The sequence below is a fragment of the Macrobrachium rosenbergii genome, chromosome 6 (genome assembly GCF_040412425.1).
Source record: "Macrobrachium rosenbergii isolate ZJJX-2024 chromosome 6, ASM4041242v1, whole genome shotgun sequence".
Classification (NCBI taxonomy): Eukaryota; Metazoa; Arthropoda; class Malacostraca; order Decapoda; family Palaemonidae; genus Macrobrachium; species Macrobrachium rosenbergii.
The window spans coordinates 17,368,441-17,383,427 of NC_089746.1; the positions used below are offsets into that span (position 1 = coordinate 17,368,441).

Consider the following 14,987-nt stretch of genomic DNA (forward strand, 5'->3'; position numbering starts at 1 on the left):
TAATCAGGAGTTTATCAAAATTGTCAAGAGAATTGCTACTGTACCTTTAGTCAAATTGTGGTTTATTTAAGTTTTGGCACATGTTATATGTTTTGTTTGAGCTTAAATGCATAGTTATTTGGAAAACTTATTAAAAAACAACACCTGTAGGCTTTCAAAATTTGCAGGTCATGGTAATATGTTTTCTAGCCAAATATGATATAGATGTTTAGTAGCTCATTACTTCCTCTTGTATTAAGCAAGTGTTAATAAAAGCTCAGCCACTCTTGAGGTTGTTAAAAAGTGAAGTGGAGCATGCATAGGATAGCCTTTGTAAGCTAGCTTTTTATTTTTGTGCACTGTTTTGTAAATACTGTAGACCTAAATAAGCCCTGGCTTGATTACTTCATTTGATCAAAGATCACGTATGACCACTAGTGAAAATATTAATTCAAGCAAAACTGAAGTATGAAGGCAGGGTATCTTGGAAACTGTATTCATATAATTTTATTATATTTATCGTTTTGCAGCTAAGCCAAGTCAAGTATGAAAGCAGGGTATCTTGGAAACTGTATTCATGTAATTTTATTTATCGTTTTGCAGCCAAGCCAAGTCAAACTTCGTGCCCCAGTCAGCGAGTCTCTGTCACGCCTCCAGAGGGACCAACTACAAAAATTTGCCCAGTACTTGATATCAGAGCTGCCACAACAGATCTTGCCAACTGCCCAAAGACTGATAGATGAAATCCTTAATAACCAAACGTCCGATATCAACACGGTTAGTGTTCATTCTTAGTTTATGTGAAGGAGAAAATGCTGTAGATGAATGCATTTTCATGATTGAATTTTTTTTCGATTTTCATTCATTAGAGCTTGTGCATGCATGGATATTATCATCTGTGCCAGCATATAAGACAAACCCAAATTTTGGGGAGCACATATTTGGGAAAATAATTCTTAATTGTCTTTATTTAAACATTGCATAAAATGAAAAGAAAATAGTTTTTTTTTTTTTTTCCTGGGTGTTGCCTAAGTTGGAGACTAGCTTAAGCCTACAATATTGTGCCTTCTTGCTTTGTGTTCACACATTTATTGTTATGTAGTATGCTGCTTACAAAAAGTACCATTACAATGTTAAAACACATTGTAGATAATTTTAAGTAATGGTATGAACAGACTTACACTGTTACGTTCTTCAGTGGCTGTTTTGTTCCATGTTTCTATGTTTCTAGTATTTTAATGATGTTTTTATTATTGATCTTTGTATATTTGTTTAGGGTAAATTTTATTTCCTTATTTTTTTCAGGTGTCTGGTGCACCAGACCCAACTGCTGGTGGTTCAGCTAATGAGCAGATGGCATGGTGGTTAGATGAAAACAATCTACATGAGAACATACACAAGATCTTAGTCAAGTTTTGCGTACCATCCCCTATAGTTTTCAGGTACAAGACAGCTGTTCATTTTATTCATGTAGCGAAAAATTAGTTCTATAGTGCTTTGCTATACTGTACATTTAAGTCTACTAAATGAGTTAATGGTTTACTAGAGTGTAATAAAATTACTTGTATGACTGCAAATGCAGTATTATACAATGTTCAGAGGGATTAATTATTGTCTTGCACTGCTTACAATTAAGACTTAGTTGAGACATGACTGCCATTTGATTGATGCCCTTACTTTAGAGTGGACATAGTTATTAACAATGACAACCAAATTGTTTTGTTAAGAATGATGCTCATGATGTACTACTTCATATTGAATTAACGATGTGCTTCTTTACTTTTAAAATAGTGATGTCAACTACCTGAGTTCCACAGCCCCTCCTGTTGCTGCAGAATGGGCTTCTTTGCTCAGGCCATTGAGGGGCCGCGAGCCTGAAGGAATGTGGAATCTTCTGTCCATAGTTCGCGAAATGTTCAGGCGCAATGACCGTAATGCCATACCTCTCCTTGAAATCATAACAGAGGAATGTTTAGCCACAGAAAAGGTAATTTTGACAAGTTATGTTTTACTTCTGACAAATTGTTAGTTTTAAGAGTCGTCAGTATAGTTGCTTAGTGTAAGTTCTTTGTTTAGGTCCAAAGTATGGTACGCATCAAAAATTTTGTTAGCTTTACCTTTAAGGGAGTTAGATGCATAGTGAATTCTCCTACTTTACAATTTCTGTTTGATTTTCCATTAGGTCTATGTCTGTGTATCCCTTATTGTCACAATTCTTTATGTCCTATTACATGTCTTTGTCCTCTTCCAAATCTTCTGCTTCCCTGATTTCATCACTTTTCATCACATGTTTAGACATCTCAATGCTTGTTACAAAATTCTTATTAAGTTTACTATTTTATTAGTTTGTGATAAAAATCCAAGATCAGGTTCATCCTTAACAGAGGATAAACAAGTGTTAATGTGTTCATACAGTATTAGAAACCTGCTTTACAGATGTTTTTGTATAGGATATTTATATGAAAAAATCCCTTCCAAAACTGATATAGTTTCCAAATATGGTTTTAACTATCAAGCTGTACCTGCATTTTATTACTATTTGTATGAAAAAAACTTTTAGTTTAATCTTCTTTTACCAAGCTGCTTTACCAAGCTTCAAAGAAGCATCTGTTGTTCCTGCTTTGTCATACTATAACTACCCATAGTTTTTGTATTTTCATTGCTTTTTATGAATTTAGAGATTGCTGTTTTATACTAGTATTCATGGATTGGTTGTAAAATAGTCCAAAAAATATTAACTGTAATTGTAACAGTTTTAGAGGATTCATGCTGTTTTGTAATTTGTAGTAAAATTAATGAACTAAATAAGATTTCTTGCACAAATTTTAGCCATGCTTTTTCAGTGCTGTTAAGCATTGGGTTTTACTTGCCTAAAACTCTCAAGCTTACATTTTGGTCATATCACCCAAATTGTATGCATGTAAGTTAGTGAGACTTGTCAATACAATAATTGGGTTATCTTGGTCCACGTTTTAAACTTGAATGACTCGTGTTTAGTTTTGTTCATAGGCTAAGGCATTAGCTGTCATTTATGACAACTGTATATTCATACTAATGTTAAAGTGTGGTAAATTTACATTCCAGACCTCAGGTACTTTGTTATTGATGATGTGGGTAACGAATAGCTGAGTTGCAAATCTGATTATCCTATTCTGATTCTTTTGTTACTCAGTAATTGGCTAGAGCTTTAATTACTTTTCCTTCCACCTTGTTTTTCTCCCATTACCTCTAGCAACCACCAATGAAGCTGGATGCAGGTTTTGTTTGCGCATGCCTTGTTTTTGTATGTCCACAAGATTCTCAAAAAGTTATCAGTGGATTTCTGTGAAGTTTTTTATGAATAAGCTATGATGAAATAAATTGAATATATTTTTTAGCATACAGTTGCTCAGTAGAGTTCTTCTTCTTCTTCTTCTTCTTCTTAATCCATAGCTGGGATTGTTGTTTGTATGGAGCATCTTCCAGCTGTTTCTGTCTTGAACACCTCATTTTATAAGTGATTTTGGCAGATGTTTTACAGACGGACGCCCTTCATAACTCCAGCCCTCCCTGTTTACCCAGTCTTGAGACCAGCACCAAGTCAGGGGGGCTTTGTTGTGATTTCTGAAATAAGTTGATGCACTTTATTGGTAATATCAGGTGTCATGTGGCTGTTGTTAGGGAAAAAGTACAATCAGACCTGAAAGCTCTGTATGATTATGATAAACAGAATGATAAAACTTTGAGTTGGGATTAAAGGGGAAGTACTGACAAATTGGTTCCAGGGTTTGGTACCATTTATTAAAATTATAGTAAATTGGGATTCAGTCACTTAAACAGAAATCTTAAGAGAATAATATAACCTAAACACATTGTTAGTTAACCTCATCAAACAAAAGTTTAGTGTAAAGTAATGTGGATAGATATATTAATGAAGAAACAACAGGTATGTAAAAAGGAAAAATAACATGACAAACTAAGTGTAATGTTCAAGATATTATATAAAGTAGAAAGAGAAAATCATGAATGTTTTTAGATCAGGAACTGGGACCAGTTAGCGAGTTTAAAGCTTCATAGGAGTTTTCAATCTTCCATACCACATTCGTTTATCAAATTTTGTCTGCTTTTTACATGTATATTGTAAGAGAAGGAACGAAAAGTAAAAGCAAATAGCCTAATAGAGCACACCCAAATGGGTTGTCCTCAAGGTAGATGTGATTACATAGTTAATGTGCAGTGTGAACTGATTTGAAGTTTTTAAGGAACTTAAGTTGACTAACAACTATAAGAGAAGGCATGTTGTGCAAGGTTTTGTTTATCGTGAAATACTGTCATTGAAGTATTTCATGCTTTAATTGTAAATTTTTATTTACTGAAGTTTAAAAATTGCAGAGTATTATGGTATAGAAAATGATTGTAATTTTCTGCTGTTTCTTTTTGAAAGAGAAACTGAAAGATCTTAATTTTTTCCAAAGATACTGGTGTGGTGGGTGAATACAAAAGTGGCATTACATATGGGAAGCTCTGGACATGGTGGGAAGAATAATATGAATTCCAATAGCCATGGCAGCCAGTACGCTTGCTCATCTCTCTGTGATGAGATTGTTATCCTGTGGCGTTTGGCAGCACTCAACCCAGCTCTCTCCCCAAAAGAACGCGATCAGCTAATGGTGCAGTTTAAAGGCTGGCATTTGAAGATTCTTGAAAAAGTAGCAAAAAGTAAAGGTATGTAATTTTTTTTTTTTTTTTACTAAAATTTGTTCTTATAAACCCACTCATCAAAATTAGCCATACTATCTTTGAAATGGACCCAGTCACACCAACTTATAGATTTTGAAACGTTTTTAAAAGAAAAACTTTGACTTAAGCCTGAGTCACTAAACTCTCTTGTAGGATGATCCATCTTGTAGGATGATCCATCATTCCTGTGTGTGACCTCTAATTGGTTTTGCTTTCCAGGATTAACTCTAGATTTCCCTGCTATTGTGTTATCTGTTTCATTTCATTATTTCACATGTTAATTTAATTGTCTTTAACTTTATGGTCTCAGAGTTTAGTTAGTTTATTGATGTGTTAATGTACGTAGAAACTTTTTCAGATATTATTTGTCAAATAGTTCATGTAATAATTTCTGTTCATTAAGTAATTCTTACTTAGTGCTCATTTCTGCCTGGTTTTAGTGAGCAATGTAGATCAACTTTTTTTCCCCATCAGGTTTTCTTTGTTTACCAGCTAATAGTAACAGTTGTTACCTTCAGTTTTCTGTTTCTGCCTCAGCTGTTCATTAATTACTGCTCTTTGTCTTATTGATTGCTTAGCATAATTGATTTTTTTTCTTCTGACAATGTGGACTTCCCTGTACTTGTGCTAGCCATAGCCATTAGGGAAAACTATTAATCTACTTAAGCCTCAGTGTGCATATGTAGGCAGGGATGGTAAGTCTTGCAGTCATCCTTGGATGACATGCATTTGCAGTGCCCTGTGTGTGTGAACCGGCCCATCAGTCTGGTTCTTGCACTCATAAAATATTGTATGAATATCATTCTTATGGAGCCATAGTTGGTGATCTTTTCTATTTTCCTATGTTTTTCTCCATTTTTAAGTTTTCCCGTATTTCTATCTCTACTTTTATTCTTGTGCATATTCTTCATTTGTATATTACATTGATGACCCACATTTGCTCTTGTGACTTATAAACCTTTGAGCTGAGACCATTGCTTCCTCTACTATGTCCTACAGATGTAGAAACAAGCTGGTTTGCTGGATGACAAAACTTATTCAAGCCGTCAAGGAAAAAATATTTTGAAAATAGCACCAACAATCGTCAAACCTTCACCTGTAGTAGTCATATCACTGATAGATTCAGGGGTGAATAGGATAAATCTCACCTCATACCAGAAGCCACATCTACAGAATGCCCCTTTAGGCAGTCTTAAATACTCATGCACAAGCACCCCAACTTTTCTGTGTACCATATTCCCCTTTAGTTGTTTCTGCATATACTTGTAAAACTAAATTTATTTTTTCCTAGAAAATATGTCCGTTTTAATCTCAACAATTACTTTTTACAGATAAATATTTTTAAAAGATAAATCTAATTGATCAGTGTAATTCTCTGAAAGGTATATATTTATTAATCGTATAAAACAGTTGACATATTTACATCCAGTCTTCAAGAATAAAGGGTAAGTTTGAGTAAGAGTGTGTTAGGTAAAACTTATATACACTGTGTAATGTTTCCTATTTGTCTGTCCCTCTGAAGGTGGGATATCCTCATTTTGTGATAAATACAACACCTTGGCTGTTTTTAAAAAAAAAAAGAAAGAAAGCAAAACAAAGACAAAGCAATCCTTGAATCCATTTCTCACTCAACATTTCTTCAAGCCTGATTATCTGGTTTCATGGTAGTGATATATTTACACTGGTATCAAGGCTGTCAAATCTAAAGTTTTCATCTGATAAGGCTTCCTCCTCCATGATATCACATCCCTGTCAAGAATTAGTCGCTTGAGGGATGTCGAACATATCCGGTCTCCACTGCATGCACATATTTTCTTGACTGATGAAGTTTTTCCTTCTTGAATGTGTTCTTATCGTCATAATCTTGTCTCCTCAAGAATGGATATTCTAGTCTTGTTATCTGCTCCTCCTGTCTCTCCCTTTTCTGATTTTTAATCTTTCAAGACCTATCAAGGTGGTGTGACTTGGGCTTTGTTACATCTTGATTACTGTAACAGGGTTGAATAGAAATTGGTTTTATTTCAAAAACATATTTTTATATCAAGTTTTGAAGTTATTTTCAGTGCTTTGGTATTAACAACTTTCCCAAGCCCATTTTCGAATTATGGCATTCATCATACTGAAAGGATGGTCAAATTTAATTTATTAATTGGTTTTACTTCAAAAACATATTTTTTATATCAAGTTTTGAGGTCATTTTCAGTGCTTTGGCATTAAAAACTTTCTCAAGCCCATTTTTGAATTATGGCGTTCATCGTACCGAAAGGATGGTCAAATTTAATTTATCTTTTCGTTTGGATTGGTATCCTCTGTTTAAGCTGAAGATATTTGATGAATGTCCCACATGACCCAGTCTGTATGTGCAGAGAGTTCAGGTCACCACTAACAGTTAAATATGTTTTACAAAAAGTTTCCACACGTAAACTAACATCAAATCAGCCAAGGAAATCATATGAGAATATTCATAAATTTGTTTTTTATATTACCAAGTAATTACATTGCTATTAGTTCGCTTTACATGGCAGCTTGAATTCAAATTTTCGCGGGTGAAATTTCGCACATCTGTGTAGGTGACCAGTTCCGCCCACTAGCGGGAATATTAGGAACGACACTAGCAGAAAACCCCAATCTGTTCTTGCCGTGCTCAGGCAAACACCGAGTATAGCGGCAGCTGTATTCATTATTTTCCGGATGTATATCTGGATTTCAGTGGTGTACACATCCACTGGAATGCCTATAAGTAACCTTCATGAAATCTCAGGGTGAGTTTTTCCTTGTTTTTGTTATTAAGTAGATTCATTATCAGAACTTTGTCTAAAAGTCTTTTGTTTACATCTAGGCTAGCGAGCCACCGATAATAACTCTGCCCTTGAGTAATCCTTGTATTTGTTGTGCCATTCCTTTATGCTAAATCTTTTTCATTCTGTTTCGTTTACCAGGTCTAGATTACTTGCAAGCCTCTGGTAAAATTTTGCCTTAAAATCAATTTTCAAATGGTTTTTCCCAGCTTTGGCACTCGCAAGCCACCGTTATAATTGCTTTAAAAGTAATTCTTCAATGTTTTGTCATTCTTTTAGGGTAATCCAGGCAAAACTTTTTTTGCCTTTGCTACTTTTGTGCTGCCGATGAAATTTTGCCCTCATATGCGATTCTTGCACCTTACGCAGATTACTTGCAAGCCGTCAGTATGCTGTTTTCCGGGCATAGGCACTCGCTAGCCACTGATTATTTGCCTTAATGTAATTCTTGAATGTTTCGTCATTCTTTTAGGCTAATACAGGCGAACTTTTTTTTCTTTTGCCTAGGCTACTTGCGAGCAGCCGATGTAGTTTTGCCCTAAAAGTAAGTCTTGCATCTTATGCCATTCCTTTAGTCCAAATTTTTACATCAGTGGAGTTTACAGGGCGTAGACTGTTCACAAGCCGTCGTTATATAATTGCCTTAAAAGTAATTCTTGGATGTTTCGTCATTCCTCTAGGCCAAAGATTTGTATTTTATGTTTGTGTATTGAACCTAGTAGACTTGCTAGCCATCGGTAAATAATGTTACCTTAACCCTTACATTTTCTCTTGCAGAGAATTGAAAGTGTAAGGGCAGAAAATAGTAAGGAGAGAAGGGTGCTTATTTTGCAGCTCATAGATTTTATAGCAAGCTTCCTCTTGAGCTGAGGTAGTTTGAGGATTTGAAGCCTTTCAAACGAACTTTAAACTTTTTTGTTTATCAATGCTGTGATATGGAATATCACACAGTGAATGTGGAACATGCCGTGTGATGATGCATGCTCAGGGCAATATTTCTGATGAATAATGGAGGTCCTGCAAACACTTTGGAAGTGGTGTGAGACCTAGATAAGTGTCAACAAGTAACAAGTTACGACACTTTTCGTCAGCCGAGAATCGGTCCCAGTATTTGCCTCGTCATTATATTGTGTAGGGTACTCACTTCCTCAGTACATTTATGAAATTGTACCTTTTTTTTTTTCCGGAGAAGTTTCTTATTTCTCCTGTGCAAGGATAACATGCACATAGGTTGATGTGCAGATCGTGCACGTTCCACACTTCCAGTAACCAGCAGCAGCCACTGGCGCCCACTTCAGCCAAACGCCAGGTCATGATATGACCGCTAGATAGCGCCCACTGGTACCATCTACCATCTGGCGCCAACTCGTGCTCTGAGCAGCCACAGGCTCCCAAAAGCACCCGAGCGCCCACAGGCGACTCCTACCATCTGGCGCCAACTCGTGCTTTGTGCAACCTAAGCGCCTGAACACCCAAGTGCGCCCACAGGGGCCAACTGTAGCAGTCAGCCAGGCATGTACAAAGCTGACATACCCTTTTTTCTCTCCTTCTACTAGCCATATGTGTTTATCCACTGGCTTCCGCGCCTGTCTCCCTAGCTTCCTTCCCATACCATTACCAGTCTTGTGTCTGGGTTAACAGAAAATTAACCTTGCAAGTGAGTGTTGTGCAGTGGAGGAGGTGATTATCCGGCCCGCCGGTTCTCCTAGACCTAAGTCACTGTCATACTCTCCTAGACCTGGGAGGAGTCATACTGAAAGTCCAATGGAGGCTGGTGGGAAGTCCCCCAGGTAGCTGCCCCCTCTGTTGAACCTGTTGCACAGTCCCAGGTATCGACAGACAGCCACTGAAAAGGTTTCTTGGTGGAAGTGTAGTAGAGGTGGTTGCTCGTTCTGATGATTCTCTTAGACGAAGGTCCCTGTCAGACTCCCCTAAACCTGGGAGGAGGCATACCGGAAGTCCAAGAGAGGTCGGTGGGGTTTGCCCACAGGTAGTCGCCCCCCAGTCAAACCTGTAGTACATTCCCAGGTATCGGCAAACAGCCACTGGGAAGGCGTCTTGAAGGATGTGTAGTGTTAGACAGCCACTGGAAAGGCGTCATGATAGATGTGTAGTGTTATCATCTCGTCAAATTGATGTCTTCCTGAGCACCTGGTCAATTCCTCTTTAGCACTTGGCACCCATCTTTGCTAAGAACACTGTTTTTCTTTCTTTAGTGCCTGTCTCCAATTGAATGCCTGGCTCCAGCTTTTCAGGTGGCCAGCACCAGTCTCCAATCAAGGTGCCAACTCTTCAGGTGGCCAGCACCAGTCTCCAATCAAGGTGCCAACTCTTCAGTATCAGAATCCCACCTCTGAGCTCCGTACAGACCACTCAACAATGTTTTGGCTCCCTTCACTTGGTCCCACCTTTGCCTAGGGTTCAAGACGAGTCGACGTTGCCCCCTTTTTAGTGACAGTTAGTGTCTGAGAGTCCTGCCCTTTGCAGACAGGGACTTTTGTGTCCTGAATTTTGAGCGTGTTGAAGGACTCTCCCTCTTCTGGCATTTTTTCTTCGTCCTCCAAGAAGTCCCTCAGGGAGTTGGAAGTTTAACTTTGTTGAAAAGGGAGCAAGGCAAGTATCTTTGGAATTAGCTCCCTCTGGTGCTTCGATGGAACAAGACCTTGTTGGGGATCTTGTCAAGATTTTGAGGTAAAAGGTTTTTTTCTTGACTAGCAGCAGGAGCATGGGCTAAGAAGATAGAAGACTCCCAAGTGTTCTCCAAGAGACATCGCCTTGGATTGTCTCATAGTCCTGTCCTGTACAGACAAGGACAGTTGAGATGGGTTTTACAGCTTTCCACTCTTTCCTCTGGAATTTCAAGAAGAGAGAACTCTGGTGCTCCTTTTCTACTGTGAGAGTGACACAGCCGCAATCAGCCCTGTTATTTTTGCCCTATATCACCTCTTCCTCATAACACAGTCTCCATTGCAAGAGTCAGCTTCTTGAATCTCAGTCTCAACTTGCAGAATTTTCAGGCTTTCCATCTGCCTAGAGAATCTCTGCTTGTTTCAAACAGTCCACAAATATTGCCCCTTTTTTTCTTCTTTCTTGGAACATTATTGGATGAGTCTACTGTTCTGGGTACTCTGTTGTCCACCAAGATGTTAGTCAAGTTAGACAGACTTCATATGAGTCGGACCTGCAATGGTGGCTGTACATACATAGATGAAGTAGGGAACTCCCTTTTTCCTCCAAGCCTGGACCTAAACTTCTGCTTTTCACCTTGGATCTTGGTCGAGGAACCCATGGGTTAACTTTCTCGGTCATGCTCCCGGGATGATGGCTCTCTCTCACATATGTTAGAGAGCTGTCAGCATTTCTCTTGGGAGCTTCAGTGCTTCTTGACCTTAGTTTACACCTGGACTGCGGTAGTTCTCTCTAGACGAGATTTCATTCCTAGCTTATGTACATAGAGGAGAATGGCTCATTTTCTTTCTCATTTTCTCTCCAAGCAAGAGAACCACTACTGTTAACAGGTCAGATCAATTTCATTCAAGTCATCTAAAGTTCTTGTAGACAAACTGAGAGCCGGTACTTCCTTACGTCCCCTGGTCTGGCGGGAACTATGGAGTCCTTGGGGCAGACCATCTATGTTCCTATTTTCCACCTCAAGGAATCTTCAAAGCTCCAGAAATCACCAGTACAAGGCTTTTCTGCTTGTCGTATTGCTTAAACTAGTGTGGTTGCAGAGGTCATTCTCCTAGCCCTGCCTGCCATTCTAAGTGGGCAGTCTCTACCCGCTTCTTGGAGACATCTATGGCCCATTTTTGGATACCCCTTCTGTACCTGAAGAGATCTACATCTTTCGTACTCCATCAGTAAGGGTCTTGATCTGTGCTTAACTAAGTGCTTAAACACTGGGGCCTAGCCTTTGATGCGTCCAAGCGATGAAGGAATCCGGTCTTCTGGAGCCTGGATGTATTCTGAATGACTGACGAGTCTTGTTTTGATCCCCTGCATTCCTCTTCTCAGCAACCTTATGCAGAAGACACCCATACGAGTGACCTCTGGCTTAAACTAGGGCACACTAGTGAGATCAAAGTCATCGTTTAGAGAAGGTATTTTCACAGGGAGATGCTTTTTTCCTGGTTTACTCTGGGATTTTTAACCATAACGAGGATCAACGGACATCATTAACTAAAGAAGAGAGAACCTTCTGGCCAGCTACAGCTTTTGGGTTTTTACTTGAACAGAATCGAAGATCACATCCAGAAAGGGCTTATTTTTTAAATGCTTAAGGAAATATTTTGCCTCTTAAGTGAAAGTCAAGGACATCAGTGCAGCCTCTTCCTTCTTAGCTTTCAGGCTCATTTGTCCTTTACTTCTATTCTACTTAGTCCTACTGGAATTATATTTGTCCTCCGCATCTCTACTTCCATTCCACATAGCCCTACTGGAAGTATAGTTGTTGCCGCATCTTGCTTTCTTTTCAAGTGATCCCAATCATCTAGCTTGCCTGTTGCCCAGTTCGCTGGATGACAGCTACAATCTGGCGTCAGCTACTGTTTTGTGCTAGCTATGGAGCTTCCAAAGCCACAAGCTTCTGGCTCGTCTGGCTCCCAGCTCCCATGAGCACCCGGTAGCTCCCACGGGCACCCGCTAGCTCCCACAGGTGCCTGCTAGCTCCCACGAGCACCTGCTAGCTACCATGGGCGCCCGCCAGTCCCGAGCTCTTAGCTCAACTGGTGCTCAGAGCTTCTGGCGCCAGCTACAGCCTGACACCAAATCATCCTCCAAGCTTTCAAGCCCTCTCCAGCTCTGTGGGAGAATAGGGAGGTCCCTGTCTTTTTTGAGTTTTTCAGAGTACCATCTTCTATATGGTGATATGGCAAGATCTGTTTCATTCACTGACTAGAACATATTGCCCTCATGGACTTCTAACTTGGGGCACACTCAGAATTAAGAGAGAAGTTTGCCTTCTTTTAAGTAAAGCTAAAGACATCATGATAGCCTCTACCTCTTTAGCTTGCATACATTTTATGCCCGTACGTCCATTCTGCCTTTGAACTACTGGGAATGTAATCGTTCTTCGTGCCTCACTATTTTTAATGGAAGTTAAACAGCGTTGAATCTTTGTGTGCCTTGAGACCATTTCTAGTGACTGGCATGGTATCGCGGGAGGAAGCATAGGATTGTTTTTTCCTACTGTCTCGTCACTTTGTAATAAGGTGTCGAGCTTTTTGCAGAGCCCGGGGGTACATTGTACCTGAAGCATCCACCACCCTCAGTGGATGGGTTGTGGTTTTATTTAAGTGAAGGTGACAATGTTGTCTGGCTTTGATTTTGGTGCTACGCCCAGGGCAAGGGCGAGCATCTATCATGCTTTGCTAGCCAGGGAATATTTCCTTCACTACAAAGTTCCCACTAAGTAGGAGGCGACCCTTGGCTATACCGCCACCCCACTACGAGTTAAGATGAGCACCTACCAGAGACTATCCCAGTAGCTCTCTTAGCTGATGGTGACGGCAAGCATTGGTTTTCAATGCTAGCAGTTTTTTCTATTTTCATATTCATTACATAATATTTTTGGACTACAATATGTCCACATATCCCACCTGTCAATGATCGGAGCCCACCCTCCTCCCTGCTGATGGACATAAGGCATGAACAGATTGAGGTTATCTGCTAAAGTCATTACTAATATTCCTTTAGTGGGCGGAACTGGTCACCTGCACAGATGTGCGAAGTGTTACCTGCGAAATTTTGAATTCAAGCTGCCGTGTAAAGTGAACTAATAGCTATTTAGTTACTTGGTAAGTATATATAAAACTTTACTTTATTATAAAAACGTCATTTCATGTAAATTGAAATGAAAAAATAAAATTGTCAAAGCAGATCTTTTTGCAAGTCCTGTAAGAGTGTAAAGTTTTTTAGCTCTGTGGTTAGGTCAGACATCCGAACAGTGAAATAATATTCACAGACTCATTCAGTTTTTAGTAGTTTTAATAGATTTAGTCCAAAACTGTTATTTTGTATGTGATGAATAAAAAGTTTGCTTTTATTTGTAGCTAAGTGATATAAAAGATAGAATAAGTGTTTCATATTAATAGCATTGTTATCTGTTACAGAAGCAGCTAGTGGAGGCAGCACTGGGAGTAACAAAAGGGGCACTGATAGTGATGTATTCCCTGGGTTTAAACCGTCTATAGAAGCTTGTTTTTTAGATTGGAGTGACTATCCACTACCAGGGGTCACATACTCTCAAACTACTTCACGTTACTATTGCCCTGTGATGTGCTTTAGACATGACTCTCGGCATGAATCTCAAGCAGCTCCCATCTCTGCTCCACACCCCAGAAATCCCACCTCACATGCAGGACCGAAGCGCTCGGCTGAACGTCGTTTGCTGATCAGTCCTGGAAATGTGGCTGACCATGATAATTTAGCTGCTAGTGGTGTTTTATCTGGTCCCAGATACAGTGGCCATAGAAGTAGTAGTGTTAGTAGTGAAGGATTTTGTGACAATGACCTTGGTAGAGATAGTGATTCTCCTCCAGACCAGAGGTCCCCTGAGCAAGTGGATTCTGGTCAAGTTTCCCGTCAGAGCTCAAGAGAAGAGCGGCCCATGCCAGCCCTTGGTTTGGTAGCAGCCCTTGGCCAGTCAAGAGATGACCGTGACAAGTCTTCCCCTGATGAAGGCGGTGCTGACTCTGATTGGTCAGGTATAGCTGATCCGCCCAGAAATCTTAGAAGTCGAGGAGGTAGCCGGGGCCAGCGGCCTAGAGAGCAACGTGGGGTTGATGATTCTGATATGTATCTTAACAATTCCAATGCTGTAGGGGACGCAGTTAGTGTAGGGGAGGGTGGGAGTGATGAAAGAGGATCCGAGATATTTAGTAATCTGAAAAAATTGGAAGATCCTTTAGAAATCTTATTTGCTCGTGCTGAGGGACTCCATGCTCATGGACATTTACAAGAGGCCTCAGGACTTGCAGTACAACTAGCGCGCGAGTTGCTAATGAACCCTCCAAATCTTATGGTGGAGTTACCCCCACCACCCAGCAAAGGGAAGCGCAAAAAGGTCAATCCAGCATGTCATCAGCTGACATGCTTAGCCTCTGCTACCCTGGGAAAATGTGCCTTTCTCTGCACTGTGTTGGCAGAAAACCCCGATAATACCCATCTAGCATTCCAGGTAGCCATGTTTGGTCTGGAAATGGCTAGGCCACCAGCTTCTACCAAGGTAAGAGATGCTTCAGTCAGTTTTTATTCATACTAAGTGAAATATGAAGTACACAGTGAATTAAAGATTTATAATTTGAAGCTATTACAGGTTATCCTCCTAATTATGCATATATAAATAAAAGTATAAAAGTATGTTGATCAGTATTGCATAGAGCCATTATGGGAATTGTTAGAAATTGAAGATGTTTTCTAAAGAGCACCATACCTCATGATGTGGTCTTTTAATGTCTTTATGCTGGTAAAGTCAGTTGTTTGATTGGCATA

At 39.5% G+C, this 14,987-nt stretch overlaps 1 protein-coding gene across 3 annotated transcripts in view; it reads left to right on the forward strand.

The window, feature by feature from the left end:
* Dora (Dorado) overlaps positions 1-14,987 on the forward strand; it is an 82,180-nt gene that overhangs the window by 16,492 nt on the left and 50,701 nt on the right. For all 3 annotated transcript variants that reach the window (XM_067105006.1, XM_067105007.1, XM_067105008.1), the window contains exons 5-9: positions 583-756; positions 1,285-1,421; positions 1,771-1,966; positions 4,434-4,683; positions 13,607-14,721. In XM_067105006.1, the coding sequence (XP_066961107.1) occupies positions 583-756; positions 1,285-1,421; positions 1,771-1,966; positions 4,434-4,683; positions 13,607-14,721 (1,872 nt within the window). The remainder of the gene's footprint in view (positions 1-582; positions 757-1,284; positions 1,422-1,770; positions 1,967-4,433; positions 4,684-13,606; positions 14,722-14,987) is intronic.